The following is a 21,487-nucleotide window of genomic DNA, read 5'->3' on the forward strand; positions in this document are numbered from 1 at the left end:
CCTCATGCAGTCTCTCAACCTCCCCAGGAGGCAGGTATTTCCCCATGTTTGCTCCAGCACATGGTCCTCAGCTCCACCCTGCCCTGATCAGAGGTTCTGGCATGATCCTGGGGCCTCTGGGACTTAAGATGCAATCCCTCACATCAGTTAAGAGGCACGGATGCCACACCTGACCCTGTGTTCTAAGACTGCGCAGCAGGACACTTGAACAGGGAAGATGCTGGACCCAAGGACACAGGGTCAGGTCTGGACTCGGACCTGCCGGGCCCCAACCCCATCCCTGACCTCCTCCCCACCCTCCGCACCCCCTGCCACTGCACCTCCAGACGGGAGGATGGGAAGAGCTCTTTGGGGGCCATGTTTGTAAACTCAAATCTTTCCGTCCTTTGTCATCTGAGATAGGAAGAGCTGTGTTTAGTCGCTCTGTTGTGTCCAACTCTTTGTGACCCCATGGACTGCAGCCCGCCAGGCTCCTCTGTCCATGGGGATTCTCCAGGCAAGAATACTGGAGTGGGTTGCCATGCCCTCCTCCAGGGGATCTTCCCAACCCAGGGATTGAACCCAGGGCTCCCGCATGGCAGGTGGATTCTATACCATCTGAACCACCAGGGAACCCTGAGCTAGGATAAGAGTGACCTCAAATCCAATTAGGATCACCCCACAAAAGGATGCCTTCTGGGTTCTCAGAACCCTTGGCTGTCAAGAACTTGCCTTCTCGCCTCCAAGCTGTCCCACCTTAGGTAAGTTACTCATCTTCTAGGAGTCTGCTTTCATCTGTGCAATAGGGGTGATAACAGGGTCTCCCTCACAGGGCTGGACTGGGATTCAGTGGAATCACACAGAAGAAGCACACCAGCACTGACAGGCGTGCTCGGGGACCGGGAGCTGTCTCACTGTGTCACCAGTGCATTACCTCCTTCTGACTCACACCCACCAGCCTCACGACCTCATGGTCCATGTCCTGCACATGGGAAGACTGAGGCAGGGAGCCAAGCAAGGACTGCCAGACTCGCCCCCTTTTGCAGGCTGGACCAAGGAGCCTCTTAGTATAATGCCTTGGGCAGAGTGGTGGGGCCCAGAGTCCTCCTCAGGATCACGGGGGACCCAACCATCTTTCTTGATGCCTCAAACCCAGGCCTGGAATAGCACAGAACAACCCCAGGGCCTCAGAAATCAACTAGTCCCAGGCAGGGGTTTTCAGATGGGAGACCAAGGCCCTGAAAGGAGATCTGTGCAATAGAACTGGGGGCATTCTTCTCTGCCCTTCTGTGAGCTCCCTTCTTGCAGGGCATCTGGGGAACTGTCCTAGAAGAGTGCTGGGGTGTGAGCCAGACATAAACCCATGTGGCTGAGTGGTGGGGCTGCAAACAGGGCCAGGGAGACTCCTGGATATCCGTGCTCAGTTGCTCAGTCGTGACGGACTCTTTTGACCCCATGACTGTAGCCCACCAGGCTCCTCTGTCCATGGGATTCCCCAGGCAGGAATACTGGAGTGGGTTGCCATTTCCTTTTCCAGGGCATCTTCCTGACCCAGGGAGTGAACCCAGGTCTCCTTCATTGAGGGCAAATTCTTCACCATCTAAAGCACCAGGGAAGCCCCTGGATATCAGGGAGGCCCACAAACCCAGGAAGGCCCCAAACTCTCCTTTCCCACCTGAAACCTGATCAGAACACCCCCCTGCCCCCAACTGCCACCACCATTCAAAATACCTTAGTCATCTGCAAGATGACATGAGAAGGCAGTGGCCCTGAGTCCTTAGTGGAGACGGTGACCACCCTGCAGGGTAACCCTGCAGGCATATCACCTCTCTGCATCCTCACATTTCCTCCCACAGAGGCAGGACTGGCCCCCACAGCCCCCGTTTTGCAAATGAAGAAATAAACTAGAGAGATAAGCAGACCGTTTCAAAAACACAGGCAATTTCCAGGGAAGAGCCAACATATGAACCCAGATCTCTTGATCTCCGGAGAAGCCACAGAGGGGGGAAAGGAGAAAGCAGAGAAGAAGCTACGGGCTTTTCAGCCACCAGAGAAGATCCAGGTGGTCTGTGGCAACTCTGAGCCCTCCCCTTCCTGGGTAAAGCTCCACCCACCTGAGTGTGGGGTGAGTTTTGATGCCTTTCTCCACCCAGCCAGAGTTGGGGCTTCCCCTCTCTAGCACCAACCCATTAACTGCAGTGAACCAAGCTACTAGTCTGTCTCCCCATCCAGACCTGAAGGCAGAGGCTTCACATAATCCTCCAGGAGGCCTGGCACAGGGACAGGCAAAGTTTGGTGAGGAACTGGAGCTAGGCATTTCGGTCCCCTTCTCTGTGAAAACTGGGCATTTGGGCCAGGAGGTGTCTGGCGTCTCTTCCGACACTGGGTGGGACGCTCATCCCGACACCAGGACCCATCACGTTGGAGGGTTGAGTTCCAAGCTTCTGGACTCAACCGAGGTCCCCCACCTGGCAGATGGTCAGCCTCAGAGGAGGAAGTAGGTCATGTGGCCTCCGCTAATGCCCTTGGGCTCTCACTGCCTGGTTTCCACACACTTAGGAAACAAAACCCGAGTTAGGGAGTCCGGCAGAGAGCAGGAGTCCCTGCCCTGCTAGGTCATTTTGGGAATGAGTTCCTGCGATCCTATCAGGTGCTCTGCTGTTGCCCTGGCAACCCCAGGAGCTCCTGGTGGAGCCCATCTAATTTCTGAAGGAGAGGGAAACAGCAAGCACCTAGTGTGTATGAGACACAGAGTGAGCGGCTAACTGGATGGATTACAGTGAAAGGAGATGGTGGGCGAGGGGGCAGAGGTAGCCCCCAACTCCTTCTTCCTTACCCTCTGCAGTCCTTCCTTCCTTCCCACTGACTCGCCTGTGGGGTTCCATTCCTCTTAAGGCCTCAGTTTGTTGTTGTTTAGCGGCTAAGTCATGTCCGACTCTTTTGCAACCCTGTGGACTGTGGCCTGCCTCTGTCCATGGGATTTTCCCAGGCAAGAATACTGGAGGGGGTTGCCATTTCCTTCTCCAGGGGTGACCCGCGTCTCCTGCATGAGCAGGTGGGTTCTTTACCACTGAGCCACCAGAGAAGCCAAGTAAGATCTGCAACGTGCATAAAGATGGTGCCGAGACTGGTTTCTCTCCCTCAGGACTGAGGAAACGCTCAAGAGCTGGAGGTTGGAGGAGGCCCCACTGCGGTGTGGGTGGGCTGGGTGAGAGCTCTAGGAAGCCGCTGGGGCTCACTCCACCCCCAAGGGCCCCAGGGAGACTCTGCCTCCCCGGGGAGCCACGACCTGCAACAGGGAAGGCCACGGGCCATGAAGCACAGGCTGTTTGTCACCGTCTCCCGGCCCGATACTCTGGTGGTTGCACTGACCACAAGCATGGTCCCTTCCCTGGGTGGGGACACAGAATCCCACGCAGGTGCTCATTCTCACCTGCACACCGCTGTCTATACTGGGTGCATCCTTGCAAGTGCTGCAGGGCACGCAAGGCTTCCATATAGGTGTGCACACGAATTGGTACGCACACATGGTCCCTGTAATCATCCTGGGAGAGCAGGTCCAGGATAGATGAGTGTGAGCCGGGAACACCGCCCCACAGTCACGCGGGACTCGCGCTCACACCCACTCCTAGTCCTCCGCCCGCACCAGTAAAGGTACTGGGATGTGCTCACAGCTTCCTCCCTGACAAAAGAAAAGCGAGGAGGGTGAGGAGGGCAGGGAAACGGGGTGGGGCGGGAGAGGGGGAGAGTCCAAATTGGTACCAGCACAGTAACCCCTAGAGGGCCTTTGGAAATTGTCCAAACTCCCGGATTTCATAGAAATAAAATCTGGATCCAGAAGGGGAAGGGGACCCAAGGCCGTGCAGGGAGTAAAGAACACCGCGGTGGAGACCCACCACCATCTCAACCTGGACTGTGCGCCCTGCCCTGCACATGTGCCCAGCTTGACCTTAGTGCCCGCCCCAAACCTTCCACAGCCTCTCCATCTCCTCTGGCACAGCCCTGCCCTCGGACAGCCTGGACAACCTGCTGCTCTGCCCCGACCCGGACCCCGGCAGTTCATCTTCGAGGTGCTTGGGGCTGATGCCCAGGTTCCCGAACCCCTAGTTTGGAAGGAAACCCGCTCCAGGACAATCCGCTTTAAGAATCCGATGACATGCTCACCGACTCCCTCTCTTTCTGAAAGGCACGGCTGCAATGCGCCCCGCGCCCAGCAGCCCCAATGCTGTGGTTCCCAGTGCACGACCGACCGAGGTGTGGTTGTGGGGAAAACCGGGTAGTTGGCGGGTGGTGGCGCCTCTGTCAGCAATCCTCCTGCGGGAGGGTTATGGTATCTCCCCGTAACCCTCCTCTCATGCGCCGTGGTGACCCTGCTAGCTGCCCCTAGAGCCAGATTCCGAAACCGCCCGCTGCCCAGTCCCCAGCCTTTCACAGCTTCGAGCCTCCTCTTTGCACATCTCTTTTCCTCTCCCGCCAAGCCTCAACTCCCCTTGCACGACTCCCTCTCTTCCTTGGCGCTGCTGGTGGGGGGTGGGATGGGGCAGAGAAGAGAGTCTTTGCTAAGGCGGCAGAATGTTCCAAGAAGGTGGCAGAATGTTCCAGGGAGGCGCAGGGTGCACGGCCTTTGGTGCGTCTGGGGTCTCGCGACCCCTCCATGGACACACTGGAGGCTTCGGCTCGACCACTGAGTCAGCTTTCCTGGAGAGCACACCGTCCAGGCAGCACGGAGTCAGCTGCCCGCGGCCACCCCAGGGAATGGAGGTGAGGGTGTCACCACCCATCTGCAGGAGAGAGAAGAGGGCACAGGCTGCACCTCTGGAGGGGAGGCCCCTGGGGGACCACCAGGAACTCAGATCTCTGAGAAGCACCAGCTTATGGCTGGAAGGCTTGTGGGCCAGACAGAAGTGTTTCTCTAAAAAGGCCCTGTTTTGAAGGAAAGCCCTCTTCCTAACTGTATAGTCTGGACCAGCCATTGGCCAGTGGGGCCCACAGCCCCATACCAAGGGGTGGGGGCGGGGGGGAGCATGCCTTTCACTCTAAATTCGCTGGGTTGTATCATCCACAGCTGAGTCCCCCGTCTTGGTTTTCGAATCTGATGACCCGCCTTGTAACCTTAATGCCTCCTGGGGAACCGGGAAGCGGGCGGGAGCATGTGGCCAGGAGGCACCTGGTGAGCTGGGTCCAGATACAGGACCACGCTCGCTCCCACCGCCAGTGCCTAGGTCCTTCGGTTTCCTGGTGGGGAGCGGGGGTCGTGGGAGCCGAGGACGCTAAGGCTGCCTCCAGCCAGGCGTTCTCCCAGATCCACCCTACCAACTCCCCTTTCCCGGCCACGAAAGGCACAGCCATGAAAGGGGCACCCGCTGCAGCTCGGCTTCGCAGCGCTCCACCCCAAGCCCTCGGAGCCGCTGGGGATCCCGGCAGTTTTCCTATCCTTTCTCTGCCCGCCGCTTCGGGCACCCTGGACCAGAGGTGAACGGAAAAGTCCCAACCCCAGACAAATGCCCGGGACCACTCCCTCCCTCCCCCAAGCCCCCGTAGACGCGAAGGCCGTTATATTTCCATTTTATATTTCAATTTGTCACCGAAACAAAGCCGCACGCAGATTAGCGGGAAGAGAGAAAAGGGCTGAGGCCAAGGGAATACGGTATGACCACGGGGAAACGTGCGCGCAGCTGCTTTCTGAAACGAAAGTTCTCACGGAGAATGGTGAAATTTTACGTTTGGTACTTTTAACTTGTTTTCCTGTCGTGGCCCCTCTCTGCAGCACACAAAACTCGGGGCTTCAGCGGCTTCAGGCGAGCCTCTCGTGGCAAGAGGCAGCGGGTCGTTCCCTTGCAAGAGTAAGGACCGTGCAAATGCCTGACATGCAAGGTTATTCTCTCAAGAAACGCCACTATCGGGAGGGAGGCAGGTTCTCTGACTCCCCCGAAGTCTCTTCTGAAATTTTCTTGAAACAACTGAAAAAAAAATCCCCCACCCTAGTTTTCATTTAGGGATACACTATGTAAATGGTCTGTATCTCCATCCACATGGTATTTATACCGTGTGCACCTAATTAACAATTCTTCCAACGTTTCACTTAACCGGTTGCTTTGCTGTATATAAATTATAATAAAGACACATCAACTGATTTAAAAAAATAGGAGACCTTTAATCCAGGCCTCCTGTTTTTCTATTTAAGATGGTATGTGTTTGGGCTGGACTGTTCGAGCAGACTGACGGCTATAGGAATTAACAAAGTAAAAAATTAAAAGCGTCTTTCTTCCTCTCCTCCCCACCCCACAATTGACCCGGGGATCCTGGACGTCACAGCTCCTACGCTTGAGTTTTCCCTTCACCATCCCACAATCATCCTCGGGTTCTTAAGGCTAATGCGCGCCCCTCAGTTTCTCCCTGTCTTTTTGGGGATCCCTCTTACACAAAGCACACTCCGGTTCTTTGGCTTAATTTGACTATGACTCACGTGGAGTTTACACATTTCGTGTTGTGTGGATTCTGTCAGTAGGGGGGGAATAAATATCTCTAGCATTCAATCACTGCGTCTAATTTGACAAATCAAGACCATCCCCTCGGTGGCGCCCCAGGGGTCTCCGGCCCGGCCCTGGTCTCCCAAGACCTCTGTGCTGAGAGCACTGCTTTCGCAGGCACCGGGATGGGAAGGTAGCAATCGGCTAGCAATGAAAACCTGCGTGCACCGAATCGAAAGCGAAAGAGAAGGAGGTAGCAAGGCTGCTTTCGGAAGCGTCCCGGGGCGCGTGGCCGAGGGCCGGGGTGCCGAGGGAGGCGGCGGTGGCGGCTTGGAGAGTTGGCCCCCATTGCCAGCGAGATGCCAGGGTCCTAGCTCCTGCGGGGATGAGGCTCTTCGAGCAGCTGAAAAACATTGAATCTCCAACCTGGCGGGTCTCCTGGGGCTCAAGCGGCCAAGGATGGGCCAGGACATGCAGGGACTTTGGAAGGCCGAAGTGTAGCCCCAGGGAACCTGGTGGGGTCGGGGTTGCAGTAGGCAGGATACGGTGGGGCTCTTGCATAAAAACGCGAATGCATCTGCCTGAAGGGAACCGTGGAGTCACCTTGTTCGTGGCCCTTTCAATACTGACGGGGAAGCGGAGGCGCAGTTAGGGGTAGGGACTTCTGCAGCCTGGATAAGTGTCTCCCCTCCGAGTTCTGCATCTCCGAGAAGCCCTACCACTGGAGACTGCAGGCGGCTTCCTGCTCCAGGCTCTCTGGCCATGGCCCCAGTGCAGCCCCCAGGCCCACACCTCTCCGGTCAAGGAGCGCTTGGATCCAAGAACTGGCTCCCAGAGGAGAAGACCTCAGACCCTCACTTTTGCTCCGAGCAGTTATGCAGATATAGGAACTGGCCTCTGGCCCCCGGACCAACAGAGCTGAAAAGGTAGTTGCCAGACTGAAGCTCCACTGGGTGGGGGTCCGAGCCACAGTCAGTCTAGCACCAAAGCTGAGTCTGCCTCTGCCTTTCCCAAAGCTCCTGGGAACCTCTGAGGCTTTTCCCCTTCTACTCACTTTTCCCCTTTAGGGTACACGCTCTCACGTATGCAGGGAGAGAACCGTGTCAGGGTGATTCAGGGTCCCTGTGTGCTGCCAGCTCCACAGGCCCTCTGCCCAGTCGCCTCTGTGGGTGTCAGAACCTCACCTCTTGGTGTCTCGGTTTCCTCCTCTTGGGCCTAATGTGCCTTTTTTTTTTTTTCTACAAGAGCTAGAAATCTCCTCCTGGCCAGAGAGACAGCAGCTGCTGAGAGAAGGAAACGAATAAGCAGAGCTGTCCGTAGTTTGTGGCTATGCCCTGAGCGGTGCCTCCATCTTGGACAGCCGGGGAGTGGAGTCCTGTTGGTGTTTCCAAGCTGCCTTTTGTCCCAACCGGCAGTGGCAGCTTTGGGTTTTTACCAGCACAGGGTCAGCGCCTGCCCTGTCCTCACAACTGGGTGCTTACAGGTTCCCAACGCAGCACAGAGGCTTACGGAAGGAACGTGGAGGGGGCAGGCTAGACTCTTGCTGTCTCTCTGGGCCAGGGAGGTTGGGGGGGACATTTACTACCCAGTGAGGCCTGACCGTCATCTCCCTGGGATGCAGGTGAGGAAAACGGGGCTTTAGAGAAGTTTCTCACTCGCAGGTCACAGTTCGGGGAGCCCCATGGCCACTGCCCATCGAGGGTGCATTATGGAGACTGGCAGTGGGGGCCCTGCTCAGAGGCGGTGCTCAGAGGGGTCTCACACTTTCCCCTTTCCCTCCGAAGCCAAAAACATTTCCAAATGAGACGCTGGGAGCCGCGCAGGATCTCACCTTGCCTACTTTCTCAGATGCCTTGCTGGGGGATTTCTCTATAACATGAAAAACCAGTGCAGAGGGAGAGAAAACTGTTCATGGGACGTTCCGTCTGGGATATGCCCACACCTAATGTTCCCAAAGGATAGAGGCCAGGAGGGGCTTGGGGGAGGAGGAAGCCTGAGCCCCCGGGGGCGGGGGGCGTGGGCAAGCAGGGGCCTGTGGACAGGGTGAGAGCCCCTCGCTGCCTGAGAGTGGAAGGAACCCCTGTGTGGAGCTGCGGCTGTGATCCACGCCCCCTGAACTCATTCCAACAGGAAGGTGGAGAGGCAAGGTAGAGGAAGTGGGGCAAGCCCCGGAGCTCTCAACCTGCTGTCTGTTCTCTGGGTTTGAGGGTGTGCAGCTCTGTGCGAGGCCACACAAGTGTACTAGGCGTGCGTATGAGCCCGCTGCTCCTAAACAAGAGGTTGTGTGTGTGTGTGTGTGTTAGTCTGTGCAGAATCCAAGTGTAGACAAGAGTACGACCCTGTGAATGTTTGTGCGTGTCAACAACCACTTAGTGGACTTGTTCTGAGCCTGTGGGGAGCCAGTTCCAGCCTGAGTGTAAAAAAAAAGCATCCGCAGAAGTTGTTTCCTAAGGTTATTCCAGTCGCCAAGGCCTCCACCACGTCTCACCTCTGCCCCCGGGGCCTGGTGTCTCTCCATCCCATCTGGATCAGTGCAGCCAAAACCACTGTCCTGTCAGAACCAGCTCATTTCCAGGGCCCTGTGTGAAGGCCGTGGCCCAAGGGGGAGCGGGTGTACCCAGCGCTCCTAGCCCAGAGAGTCTCCCACCCGTCTCTGTTTCTCTCCCTGCCAGATTGGGGCTCACCAGTGCCGATCCTGTAGCAGAGAAGGTTCTGGCCGCAGGCCGCCCTTGAGAGGCTCTCTCCTCCTCTATGGCCGCGGCGCTCCGGGGCCCAGGCCTGCGTCCCCGTGGCTGCGTTCAAGGGGGCTTGGAGGTCATTTAGGCCTCGAGTTCCCGTTGGGCCCTAATCAGGACCCAGAACCTTCCCTCTTGCCCAGCACCACAACGCCTGGAGCTCTGTGGCTTCCTGTTTCCCAGCCGCTCGGTCCTAAAGCGTGGTTCGGAGGCCGGCCGCCTCCCGGTGATCGCCCAAGGCGAAGCGCTTGCGAACACTGATTCTCCCGCCTCGCGAGCCACCCCGACTCGGGTCATCCGCGGGCTCGGGCGTCTTCGAACCCGCGCCCGGCTGGCGCCCCTGCGCCACCGCATCCCCGGCGCGCCCCGCTGGCCGCGCTTCAGTCTCCCGGCCAGGCTCCGCACCTGCGGTGCTCCCACCTGCAGCGCCGCCCGAGGAGCCTCCTAGCCGGCCAGGAGCCAGGCCTCGGAGGCCCCGGAACCCGGCGCCCAAGCGTTGCGCGGCGACTGTTTCCCGCCGTACTCCCGGAGCCGGTGCTGCGAAGCATCCGCTTCGAAGCCGGCCCGGCAGGCAGCGCAAAGCAAGTGGTTTGCGGAAACGGAGAAACGGACCCCGGGTTAAGTTTTAACAGCTAAAGCTCCGTGCCCTTGGCAGAGATCCCAAGGGGACTGGACGGATACCCCCGGTCCCCTCGGAGCGGTGGATCACCATTCTCCGACCCAAAGTCACAAACCGCTCGGCCCCGCGCCTCCCCAGCCCGCCAACTCTCGCCTCCCGCAAGTTGATAGCGTTTCGAAGGTCCCGGAGCCCTGGGTCCAGGGGTCCCCAGCCCCGAGGGATTCGCACGTGCACTCACCGTAGCAGGGGACCTGCAAGGCCGCGTTGTGGCCGCCGCCTTCCTGGAGTTTGAGGCTGCCGTCCGGGGGCGTCTTGCAGGCGCCTCGTTGCAAGTAGAGATGGGGTTGCGGCGCGGGCGGCTGCGGCTGCGGGGCGGGCGGCTGCGGCTGGAACTTGTTGAAGGAGCCCCGCGTCCCGGCGCCACTCTCCAGAGGTGCCGCCGGGTCCTGCTGCCCCGCGCCGTAGCGGGCCCGGCTCTTGGCGTCCCCGAATCCCTGCCCTTTGGCGGCGGCCGACAGAAAAGTTGTGCTGAACTTATCACCGCCGGGGTATGCCCTAAAAGGCGACGAGCCCTCCCGGCTCTGCGACACCGGGCTGTAGTAGGCGTCCATGGCAGCAGCCGGCGACTCGCAGTAAGAGACGCAAGTCTCAGCATTCATGCCTGGCTCGCGCGGGCGACGGGCGGGGGCGCGAGCGAGAGCGCGAGGACGCCACCGCGCGCCTTGGCCGGGAGTTTGGAGAGGCCGGGAGGCGGTGGCTGTGCGCTCCGCGCCGGCCTGCTCGCTCCCCCTCCTCCCCTCCACGCCTCTCTCTCTGGCTCCTCACCCCCTCCTTTCTCTCCCTTCTCCCTCCCCACAGCTGGCCCAGGGAAAGAACGGAGGACTGTAAAAAGATTCAGATGTTTCGGAAAGTTGACCAGATCTCCCAAACCCTCTTAAGGTTTTTGAACCGGAAAAAGAGAGTGCCTTTTTTTTGACTCTTTCTTTTTCCCTTCCGTCTCCCTCTCCTCCTCTCTGCCTACTCCCCCTTCTCTCTCACCCTCACCCCTTCTCCTTTCCTTTCTCTTAAAGAGATGCTACTAATTCGGTCGCCACTCGGGGGGGATTCTACGCGCAGCCGCCCGAAGGCCTTTTCAAGTCAAGGCGGGGCCGGGGAGGTGTCTGGACTCCCCGGGCTCCCGAGGCTAGGTGGGTCCAAGCTTCGGCCTATGGGAGGGGGACACGCAAAACTTTAGTGATGGATTTTAAAAAAACAAAACGAAAAACAATCCAAAAAATCTGACAGGGTTTGACATTTGGAGTCAGAGGAGCCGCTAACTTCTGGGTGCAGGCAAGTAGTTGGGACACATCCCTGCGAATTGAGCGCGCAGCTGCGGTAAATGTAGCTCGCAACTTGCCTGTCTTCCCAAACTGGTGCCTTTTGCTGTTTCCAACCCCTTTTCCCTATTGTCGGTTCCTCCTTGAAATTAACACACACACAGTCACACACATACACACACACACACGCTGCAGTCATCCTGAGCACGGTCACTTTCACGTCTTGTTAGCTGTTTTCCTCCCCTTAAGGGCACCGGGTAGGGGTGCGGAGGAATCCGTGTTCACTCAGACACTGGAAAACCACCAAGCTGGGCCAGTTTCCGAAGCTTTAGAGCCTGCGCCGCTCCTTCCCCTCCCAGGAAAGAGCCCCATGTGCCTCTGGAAGGTCTGCGCCCAGCCCAGGAGATTTTTCGGCTGGGTTAAGGGCCCTTTGAGAGTGTGGAGTTGGGGGTCCCGCGCCTCACCGCTACGCAGTCACCTGCTCACTGCTCAGGTGGGGTGAGACAGTCTTTAATTTCTGGCCTCACAGTCCCCACTATAAAACGAATGACATGGATTTGACGGGCTGTGTGCGCCCCAGGGCCCTGGGACCGGCCACAGCAAGGGAACAGGACTTTGCTACAGTGAGCCGAGTCCCTTCCACACGGCTAATCACTGACTGCGCCTCACAACAACCGTGCTTGGTGGAAATCGGGGTTCCCAAATTTTCCGATGAGCAAACCGAGGCTCAGAGAGGTATGATCCCTTGACTGAGGTCACACAGCTGGGACGCAGCAGCGCCTGCCTTGAAACCCACGCTGAGGCTGGTCCATCCGCAGATCTGGGATGGCACTGCTGACAGCGAAAAGGAAAACACGCAGAACGGAGGAAACGGATCTGACTGCAGAATAACTCGGGTTTGGAGGAGCCCAGTAAGAGCAGTCCTGGATAAACTGCAGAGAAAAGGATAGAGGACATATCTCAAGGGAGGCTGGGAGTGGGGTGAAAGGTGAAGGGGCAAAGTAAAATGAGAGAGGACCTGAGCGTCCTGAACCCAGGGATGTAGGTCAGAAGTCAATCTTCTGCACCTAAAAGGTCTCCCTAAGAAGAAATATCTGAGGGGGGGGGGCGTCATGCTTCTACCTCCAACCTTATCCTAGCCAATCCTCACCCCCTACCCCTCTCCCTTGGTATCTCTGCTCCTTGCTCTGCCGCCGACTGCGCTATCCCACATCTGGTTTCCATCGCGGCTTACCTTGAAGTGCTCGTTAATAAAGATATTCTGCAAACCGTGGCCAGGGGTGCGCAGGCCCGAGCCCCTCCCCCACTGCCCATAGGGAACCCGCACCTCTCTGGCTCACAGGCCTAAGCCAAGTGAGGATCTCATGTATAATGAGTCCTTGTTGTGCCGGAAGCCATCCGCAGGTTGTCTCTTGGGGCTACCCCACCAATCTGAGGATGCTGGTCGTCTCCTCATACCCATTTTCCAGATGGGTAGACTGAAACTCAAAGAAACCAACTAATTTTCAAACCTCAGTTAGCCAAAAATGAGTGAGCCTGCCATCATCCCAAATTCTCCTGTTCAGCCCTAGTTTCTTTTAGTTCTGAGACTCTGCCAAGTTCTGGAAGTCCCGTCCTGTCCTGTGCTTTTTGTCTTGCTAATAACTTGGTGTTCAGCAAAGAGTGTCTTCCTCCAGGAGTCTTCCCATCTTTCCCATTCGAGGCGCATCTCTGTCTTGGACTTCAGGGTTGTCTGGTCGCCGGTTCGGTGTTCATCTCTACCTCACTAGTCCGAGGTTGCAAGAGGGCAGCTTCTGTGCTGCCTGGCGCCCCACAAATATTTACGGAATAAAATATTAGAGCCTGGGTTCCTTCCACTGCTCAGCGAGGCAGTTCCCAGCGTATTTGGTTTCCTCTAGCCAAGGACAACCGGCTGCTCGCCCTCCCCCTCTTCATGAATCAAGCGACAAAATTAAGAGCACATCGGCCTCTCCCTGGCCGCACAAGAACAGTGAGTTCTCTCAGAGTAGGGGCCAGGCCTGTCTTGTTCACTGCAGGGCTTGGCACATCCTAGGCGCTCATAAAATGTGCATTGAATGAATGAATGAAAACGCTGAGCGGTCCAGTCTGAGATCTTACAGGCACATTTTTGCTAAGGCGTTCCAAGCTGAGAAGGCTACTCCGGTCCCCTGCTCCCTGAAACTGGCTACTAGAACCCAGAAGATGTCTGAGATCCTTCGTCTTCTCTCCCCTCATTTTCCAATTCCAGGAGTAGACACAAGGGGGAAACTAAGAGAAGTGAGATACACACGGGGTGGGCAATGGTCACAAGACAGGTAGAATGGCAATTACCATATTCTCTAGTAACTTCTGAGCTGCTCTGGCTGTCAATGCAAAAAGACAAAACCCAAAAACAACCCTGCTGCGATCCAGAAAGCTTTCTTTGCATAGGTGGTGTAGTAGTTAGCATAGCTGCCTTCCAGAAAGCTTTCTTTGAGTGCTTCCTCTTCCCACCTACCCACCCCACGATCTTATCACCAGTTTCATTACTGCCCCATTGTTTAACCTTTTCCTGGCCACCCCCCGGGGAGGAATTTCAACCCCCCAGCCCTCCAGGCACAGACTCTGGCGTCCTCAGTCCGAATCCCTCCCGGTGCACTGAGGTCTTGGTCCTTGGAAACAGCAAGGGGGCCTTCTACCTTCTTACTGGTACCTTAGAGGTGAACTCAGAAAAACTGAGTGTGTGCCTGGGGGTGAGAACGTGCACCGGGGGTTTGCCTGTGACCGGTGAGAACAATCTGGGCATGTTGTTTTCCCCATGAAAACCTCCACAGACCCCCCCTCTCCTAAGTCCCTTCAAACATGTCTTTTCTAGGAGAATGAGAAGCAAAAATGGTTATTTCTGCATGCGTTAACGTTAATTCATTTGCGGGTTGATCAGCCCATGCCTCCCTACCTCCCTTCATCTCTCCCTCCATCTCTCCCTCCGTCTATCTATCCATCCATCCCTCTGCCATAGCAGAAAGCCAAGGCTCTCCCACCCGGTTCCCCTGCGAAGGTGCAGGGCATCTTTCAAGCCAGAAGCAAGGTGGATGACCCTGAAGCCTGGTTCTGGTCTTTGCTCTCCCCTCGCGTTATTTCTCCCTCGGCTAAGGCTCCTCCGGCTTGCTGTTTGTCTCTCCATCACTGATGTGTCTGGCAGTATCTCTACACTTCTGGTCACTTTAGTGTGCCAGGAATAGTGGGCGCAGCCAGTCCCTCCGCTTCGAGTCCTGATTCCCATCCCCAACCCTGGTAGACACACCCGTTGGCTGTCCCTTCTCTCTCCCCGTGGCACTGTCCCACTTTACCCTCTTGGAAGCAGCTTCCCCCTTCGATGGGCTCCTCACACAGTCTGGGAAGGGGGAGAGGTGACAAAGTCTTTGTCAAGGCCAAGTGCTCAGTGTCACCTCCTCTTGGAGGCCTTCCTTCACCACCCCTAGCATCTGCCTGGTTATTTCCTCGATCGCCTCTATTCTGACCTGACATTTTCTCCTACATTTATTAACCTACTTGTTTTATTGTCCATCTTCCTACGAGAACGTGAGCCCATAGCTACTCTCGCCCCAGGAAGAAATACAGGGCTTGGCACACAGCACCGCTCAGCACTCGATAAATATCTATTGAGCAAGTGACTAAATGAGTGAATGAACCAGTAAATTGAATGAACAGATGAATACCGGAGGAGAAATGTCGCAGTAACTGCCCAGTCCCTATGGCTCAGGGTGGGAGCTCTCGAGGCTGGGGTGTAGGACTGAATTGGTTGGAAGGTCCCTGATGGAGAAGGGGGAGGCATGGACTGGCAGACAGTCCTTTCTTTCAAAGGGGAGGATGGATTTGGAGCCACCCGCTTTGGTCTGAGCTCCCTCCACCCCATCCACCGCTGCACTGTCTCCACCTCCTACAGACAGTGGAGCTGGGGAGGGGGAGCGGACCTGCTTATCTGCTACTTGACTTCTCCTGACAGTGCCCCAAGTCTTGGCCCACAGTGTGAGTAAAAGCAGGACCATAGGCACCTCACTGAGTCATGTACTACTTGGCTCGCACTTTCCACTTTGTAAATGCCAGGAGGCAACAAAGATTGCTCGAAAGGTTGGGGCTGCTGAATAGACATTTTGGACATCTGCAGAGGGGGTGGAAAGAGTCAGGATATGAAGGGGGAAGGCCAGGGATCTTACAAATCTTGGGCAGAAATGCTTCTGCTCTACAGACCTGGGCACACAGACTTCACATTCCCAGTAGGACATAAATTAGCAACTGTGTTTTGGACAACTGTTAAAAGTCAGCTCTTGAGATCTTTGCAGTCCTCGAAACGGCCCTGTGGTGGTACTATTATCCTCATTTTACAATGATTTAAAAAAAAATCGAAGCACAGAGAAGTGAAGCGATTGCTTACAGTCACACAGCAAAGAGACGACTTGGGATTCGAACTCAGGTGACTTGATCTCAGAACAGACGCTCTTAACCACTGCGTGTTCTCTGAGATCTCTGCGGTGACGCGGGTGGAAAGGTTCTCGAATCCTGTCGGCCCACCGGGCGCTCATAGAAACTTCCCCTTCGCCAGTGCCGCGGGCGTAGGGGCGAGGGGCTGGGGGCGCTTGCCAGCCTCGGCCGCACGCGCGGACCCTGGTCCTGTGGCGGAGGACCAAGCTATCGCCCCGAGGTCCGCGCCAGCGTTCGCCACCGGCGTCCAGCCTTCCAGTGTCTGCCCCGATCTCCCAGGAATGCAGACACCTAGTCACCTTTCAGCATTCGGCTCCAGCCCCCGCGCAGCCCCCGGGGCGGCCGCGCCCCCTATGGGATGGAGCCCGGGAGGGAGGCACTCCCCACCAACGTTCTTCTAAGACGCCAAGGCCACACGGGGCGGGAGGGCTCATCCCCGGCCGGGTCCGCACCTTAGTGCGCCAGGCTGCCCGGGGCAGGGAGCGAGGGTCTCTTAGGCGTTTTGAGCCGAGGGAGGACCTCACAGCGGGGCGGCACCAGGCTCCGAGAGCATCAGGTCGCCGGCTCTGCCTCCTCGCCCACGGCCTCCATCTCTCACCCGGACCAGTACCCCCAGTTTAGGTGCTTAGTGTTCGCGGAGTCTGGCTCCTGGTCGGCTCCCTGGTGGCGCACGCCAAGGGATTCAGCGCGGGGAGAGGCCCCAGAAGGACCTCCTCTTCCCCATTCTCCGCTTTCTAAGGCCGGGGAGCCAGGGGCCAAAAGGAGGTCTGCACTCAGGGACGTCTCTTCATTCGAATGGGAAAAACACGAGCTCCCGAGATGCGGGTAAACGGGGCATTCTAGTGAGTTCTAGACGCTCGCACACTGTTCGGTCGGGTCAGTGAAGTACAAAGCTGGAGTGATGAAGGTTTTTTAAATGACCAGCCCCGACGCCCCCGCCCGCAGGAACGCATCCCTCCACTGCCCTTCCCCGGCCCCACGGTGCGTTTCTGGGACCTGCCTTCCCGATCTCCGGGCGCCCTGGTACTTTCAGCGCAGGACTGGGGTTCTTGTCTGAACGCGCGGTCCAGGCGCGCGACGGAGCCTGGCTCCCTGCTCCCCACTTATCCGCAAGGGCAGAGCAAAGAGCTCAGGGCAGGGAGAGAGAACTGAGAGGGCCACAGCTGGAGAAACTGAGGTCTGGCGACACCCCCTCCCCCGTCCGGAAAACCCGACTTGGCTGGAAAGCTTGTGAGGGGAGGCCTGGACATCGCCGGGGCGACCGCCTTAATCCTTGATCCGGAGAGGAAGTTGGAACCGGAAGTCCTCCTGGGGGGGGCGGGTCCTTGCACCCCTTGCATATCGGTTACAGCCCAGGAGAACACATCATTCACCTCCGCAGATAATCCCCAAACGTCATTAGCCAAAACCCCAGCCAGGTGTTGGGACGGAAGCCCCGTGTCCCCTCTTTGTCTTCTCCCCTGTCCCTTCTCTCCTGGAAGCCAGACCTCTAGGATTTCAAAAAGATCGGCGGTGGGAAAGGGGAGGCCAGAACACGGCAGCTAGCGTCTACAGGAGTCCTGAGGCGCCTCGTGGGCAGGAATGAGGTCTCATTTCCTCGGGGTGCTTGCTGGGTGGAGAGGATCTGCCCTTCCTTGCTCAGCCTTAGTTCTAAGGAAGTATATCGAAACTTTCCACCCATTTCCCCGTTGGGGAGATGGAGGCTTCAGTGATGAAGGGAAGGGAGTGTGGATGGCCAGAGGGACCAGAGGGCTTCCTCACACTGTGAGTCTGCATGTGCCTGTTTCTGGGGAGCGGGTTTAAAACTTTCAACAGTCTCAAAGGGGGCCCCCAATCCCCCCAGAAGGGTAAACCTCACTGATTTAGGCAGAGCTGGTCCCTTGGGACAAAAAGGGGCTCTTTCCAGAGTCCCCTTGGTCCCCTCAGACCTGGACTTTACCTGCTTCCTCCCTGGGAACTTTTCCCTCTGCGACAGAGAGGCCTCCGTGCCCAGGCTGGGACTGCTGAGCTGACAGCCTACAGGCTCTCTTACTCTAAGGGGTGGTCTTCCCAATCTACCTCTCAGAATACTGATCTGGAGCCAGCGAGAAGGAGAGGTGAATGGGACAGGCTAGGCTTCTGATTCTCTCTCTCCGGGATCCTTGGGGTCAGCCCTGGCGGGCCCTTCCCCTCTGCCCTCCCTGCTCCGCTCGTCTCCTGCCCACCAATCCCTAGAGCCTGCTGGCATGTCACACCCCCTCAGTGCCCTGACCACACTCTGGCGCCATCACTGGGAAGGGGCAGGGAGCATGGCCCCTGATTCCCTCTTCTCCTCTCCCACAACCCGAGAGTCCTTCTCCTCTAAGGTTTCGTTTGTCCCCTTGTCCCCTCCCTCAGCCCCAAGAATTCGTGGGCAGCCAGTGGCAGTCGTGTTGACTCTAATTCCTGCAGTACCCCCCCCCCCGCCCCCGCCCCTGCCCCCGCCAGTGCTGGGCTCATGGATGGTGGGAGGGGCTACTGGATTCTCTTTAGGATAGAGCTGGGCTCAGGAGCAGGTCTCTGGCAGGCCTCTGGGGCTGGAATAAAAAAGGGGGGTGGTTCAGGGAGGAGGCAGCATTAGTGATTCCATTAGTGGTCAAGAGGCCAGCTGTAGATTCAAGTTTGAGTCCCATTTCTGCCACTTTTGGGCTGTGTAACATGGGCTATGTGACTTCGCTCATGGGCCTCAGTTTCCTCTCCTGTAAAGTGGGGATGCTAATAGCACCTACTTCATAGAACCGCGGCCAAATTAAATGAGATCATGTTGCTTAAGGTGTTTCCTAGTATCAGCAATGCTAATCTCCTTTCCGTATGGAACACTTTGCTCTTTTAAACTTCATAGCCCAGCCTTAAGGAACTAAAAATGACCAGTTGGAGTTCCTGCCCTTTAACGGTTGTTGACAACCGGTCATATTCATCTTTCAGACCTCACCTCCTCCCTGGTCAGGGTCTTTTAAAGCACCAGGAGTGAAAAGGCCAAAGGATTTCTCAGGCTCTGCGGTCCAGCCCTTCCTGATAGTTGGTGCAGGCAAGATGGAGGCTGCGCGTTGTGTTTTGGGGGAGGGGGGAGCTGCACCCCGGCTCGGCCCCACCTCAGCGCTTTCACCAGCAGCGCCTTCACCTCCCTTGCTTCTCTGTAAACTCACGACGGTCCTGTGATGGAGGGTTTATGTCCCCGCCTTACAGGAAGGGAAATGGACGCCCCTTGCCCACAGCACACTTTGAGCAAGAGGTCAGGATGACCCTCGAATTCGGGGCTCCCGGCTCCCAGGCCTGGTATGTTTGTCCCAGTGTCCAGAGAGCTCAGGGGCCTCAGGGACAGGGCCCCGCGGTCTGGCGACAGCGTCTCCTGCCTGTCCCTCCTCCCCCCACCGCCTGCCTCCAGGCGGAGAGGTCTGGGCCCCAGCACCTGTCAAAGGAGCCAGCCGGAGCGCACCGTCTGATCCGGGTAATCCGGAGGTTTGTGATTGGCAGGAAGGAGCTCAGGCCGGGTTTGGGGCGGGGCGGGGCGGGGCGGGGCGGGGTAGACGGGGTGGGGAGGAGGGGAGGCTGGTGGAGAATGTGGTAGACACGCACTTCTTGAGTAACCCTGGATGCCCAAGACCCAAGGAGAGACGGATAACCAAGGGCGCTTGACTCAGTGCGTGGCACATAGTAGGTGCTTAGTAAATGGTGATGGTTATTCTATTTCTATTGCCTCCTGATCTTACTAGCTGTCTGCCAACCTCCCTAAACCCCTCCATCTGAGAATGCCACGTCCTAACTTCCACCCTCTCTCTCCTACCCCACCAGGGGTCCTTCCCTCCCTGGGACCAGTGGCCGCACTCCCCGCTTGCCTGGAGCCCTGTCCAGAGCGCACAGCCGCGGCCAGGCCGTGGACACTTCTGGAGTCGACCTTTCTGCCCAGAGCCCAGGGGTGGGGGTGGGGGTGGGGGTGGGGAGAGCGGCCTTCACTGAGGATCGAAGGACAGAAACGCAGTGCAGCCCTGAGTCTTCAGGGACACTATGGCGAGTGCTGGCAGGTCGCCCCAGGCCGGAGCGAATGACTTGGAAAACCAAAAAAAGACAACTGATAAGATAAAAGAAACAACAAAATCTATAGTCCCCCCTCCAGGCTTGAGCCGCCACCAGGGGACAAAGGCGAGGCCCCAGGAGCCCGCCAGCGGACATCCTTAGGAGGTGGCGCTTTTGCTGCATTTATTCGGTGTGTCAGTTCAGTCTCGCACTTCTGCAGATCCGCGCAACACCCCTCCCGCCGTAGTCCTCACCCAGGGGCTGGGAGGCTAAAGGGGACAGGGCCCAACACTCCGGGAAGGGCAACCCCGCCGGAGTTGGCGGTGGAACGAACTTTGACTGGAGAGCCGGGCGCCTGCGTTCCCAGGGCCTCCGCGCCTTGACTGGGGCTGTCCAAGCGCTGGGGGCTTGGACACCCGGATTCTTGTCTCAGGCTCTTCTCCCCAGGTGCCTTGCCATTCTCAGGAGCGCGGAAACTCCTAGCTGCTTTCTCCAAATTGAATTCGTTTCCAAGTCGTAGTGGACTTTTTCAGCGGGTAGTTGAGAACGGTCAGCTTCTGGAGGCAGGCATCTGGGCGCTAGTCCTGATCCCGGCTGGTGCAAGCTCGGGCGATTCCCTCTCCTCCCCGTGCTTCAGTGTGCGTTATCTGTGAAATGTCAGTGACTGCTCTCATCTCCTGGAAAAGCTGTGGGGAGCGGAGATCACGTGGGTAGGCGCTCCCTAAACTCCAGTTTTTAATCTTTTGGGGGACAGTTGCAGATCTTGGGGGACTTGGAGGAACACTCAGTTCTTGTGGCCACCCTGACCTCCTGTCCAGTTCAGATCCCCCCTCGCCAGGATTCCAGGATTCCGGGATTCCAGAGTGCTTCACCCGGGACTATGTGACTCGCTCTTTGATGGCCCATGGAGTCCTTTCGTGGTGGGTCTTCTTTTAAAAAAAGGTCACTGGTCTTGCCCTCACCCTTGCCAAGCTAAGTGGACTCACTTTCAGTTTCTTGGGGATGACGGTAGCGGGCAAAATGAGCGTTGCCAAATAGCAATCGATGCATTTTTTTCTTTTCCCGTTTTAAGGTGAAATCCACATAACTTAAAATTAACTGTTTAAAGGGCTTCCCTGGTAGCTCAGATGGTAAAAGAATTTGCCTGCAATGCAAGAGACCCAAATTCGATCCCTGGGTTGGGAAGATCCCCTGGTGAAGAGAGTGGCTATGCTCTGTAGTATTCTTGCCTGGAGAATCCTATGGACAGAGGAGCCTGGCGGGTCCATGAGGTTGCACAGTCGGACACGACTGAGCGACTAACACACAACCATCTAAAAGTGATCGATTCACCGGCCTTTAGCACATTTGCAGTGTTGTACAACCACTGTCTCTGTCTAGTTCCAAAACATTTCCATCACCCCAAAAGGACCTATTTTTCTTTTTCAACACTTTCTCCAGAGCTGAACTGTGTGCAGGCAGACAGTGAGAGGCCAGCACTTCATGCCCTTGCAGCAACTTATCTTTTCAATGCCTTTAACAGGAGCTCTGTTTACAAATGACTTGCAAAGTTGAGCTCCGGAAACCAGGGAGCCCCGGAGATGGGAGTACTGAGATGGGAGTACGGCATTTATTCAGAATCCATGGGGGAACTAGTGTGTGCCTGAGAGTGTGGGGTGGGCCCCGGGGATTATTGGACAGGGAGCTGGAGAACCAGGTCCAGAGAGAGGGTCTTTAACGGCCCTGCCCATCTAAAAGCTATAGATAAAATTCTCATCCTGCAGGAGTGAGGAATCTCTATTTCACACAAACGTTTTACATCACAGGCTTTCAATCTTTTTAGGAAAGCTACTTCTTTGATCATCCGATGAAAGCTGAGGACCCTCTTCTTGGAAA

The 21,487-nt window shown here is 56.9% G+C and overlaps 1 protein-coding gene across 1 annotated transcript in view; it reads right to left on the minus strand.

Annotated features, from left to right (window-relative positions):
- The window catches only part of ALX4 (ALX homeobox 4), a 49,124-nt gene extending 38,644 nt beyond the window's left edge, over positions 1–10,480 (minus strand). Inside the window, exon 1 of the mRNA XM_081545034.1 lies at positions 10,042–10,480. Coding sequence (XP_081401160.1) covers positions 10,042–10,462 — 421 coding nt within the window. The 5' untranslated portion in view covers positions 10,463–10,480. The remainder of the gene's footprint in view (positions 1–10,041) is intronic.
- Positions 10,481–21,487: the final 11,007 nt, after the last annotated feature.

The sequence above is a fragment of the Giraffa tippelskirchi genome, chromosome 11, assembly GCF_054371585.1.
Source record: "Giraffa tippelskirchi isolate mGirTip1 chromosome 11, T2T-mGirTip1v1.2.pri, whole genome shotgun sequence".
NCBI lineage: Eukaryota > Metazoa > Chordata > Mammalia > Artiodactyla > Giraffidae > Giraffa > Giraffa tippelskirchi.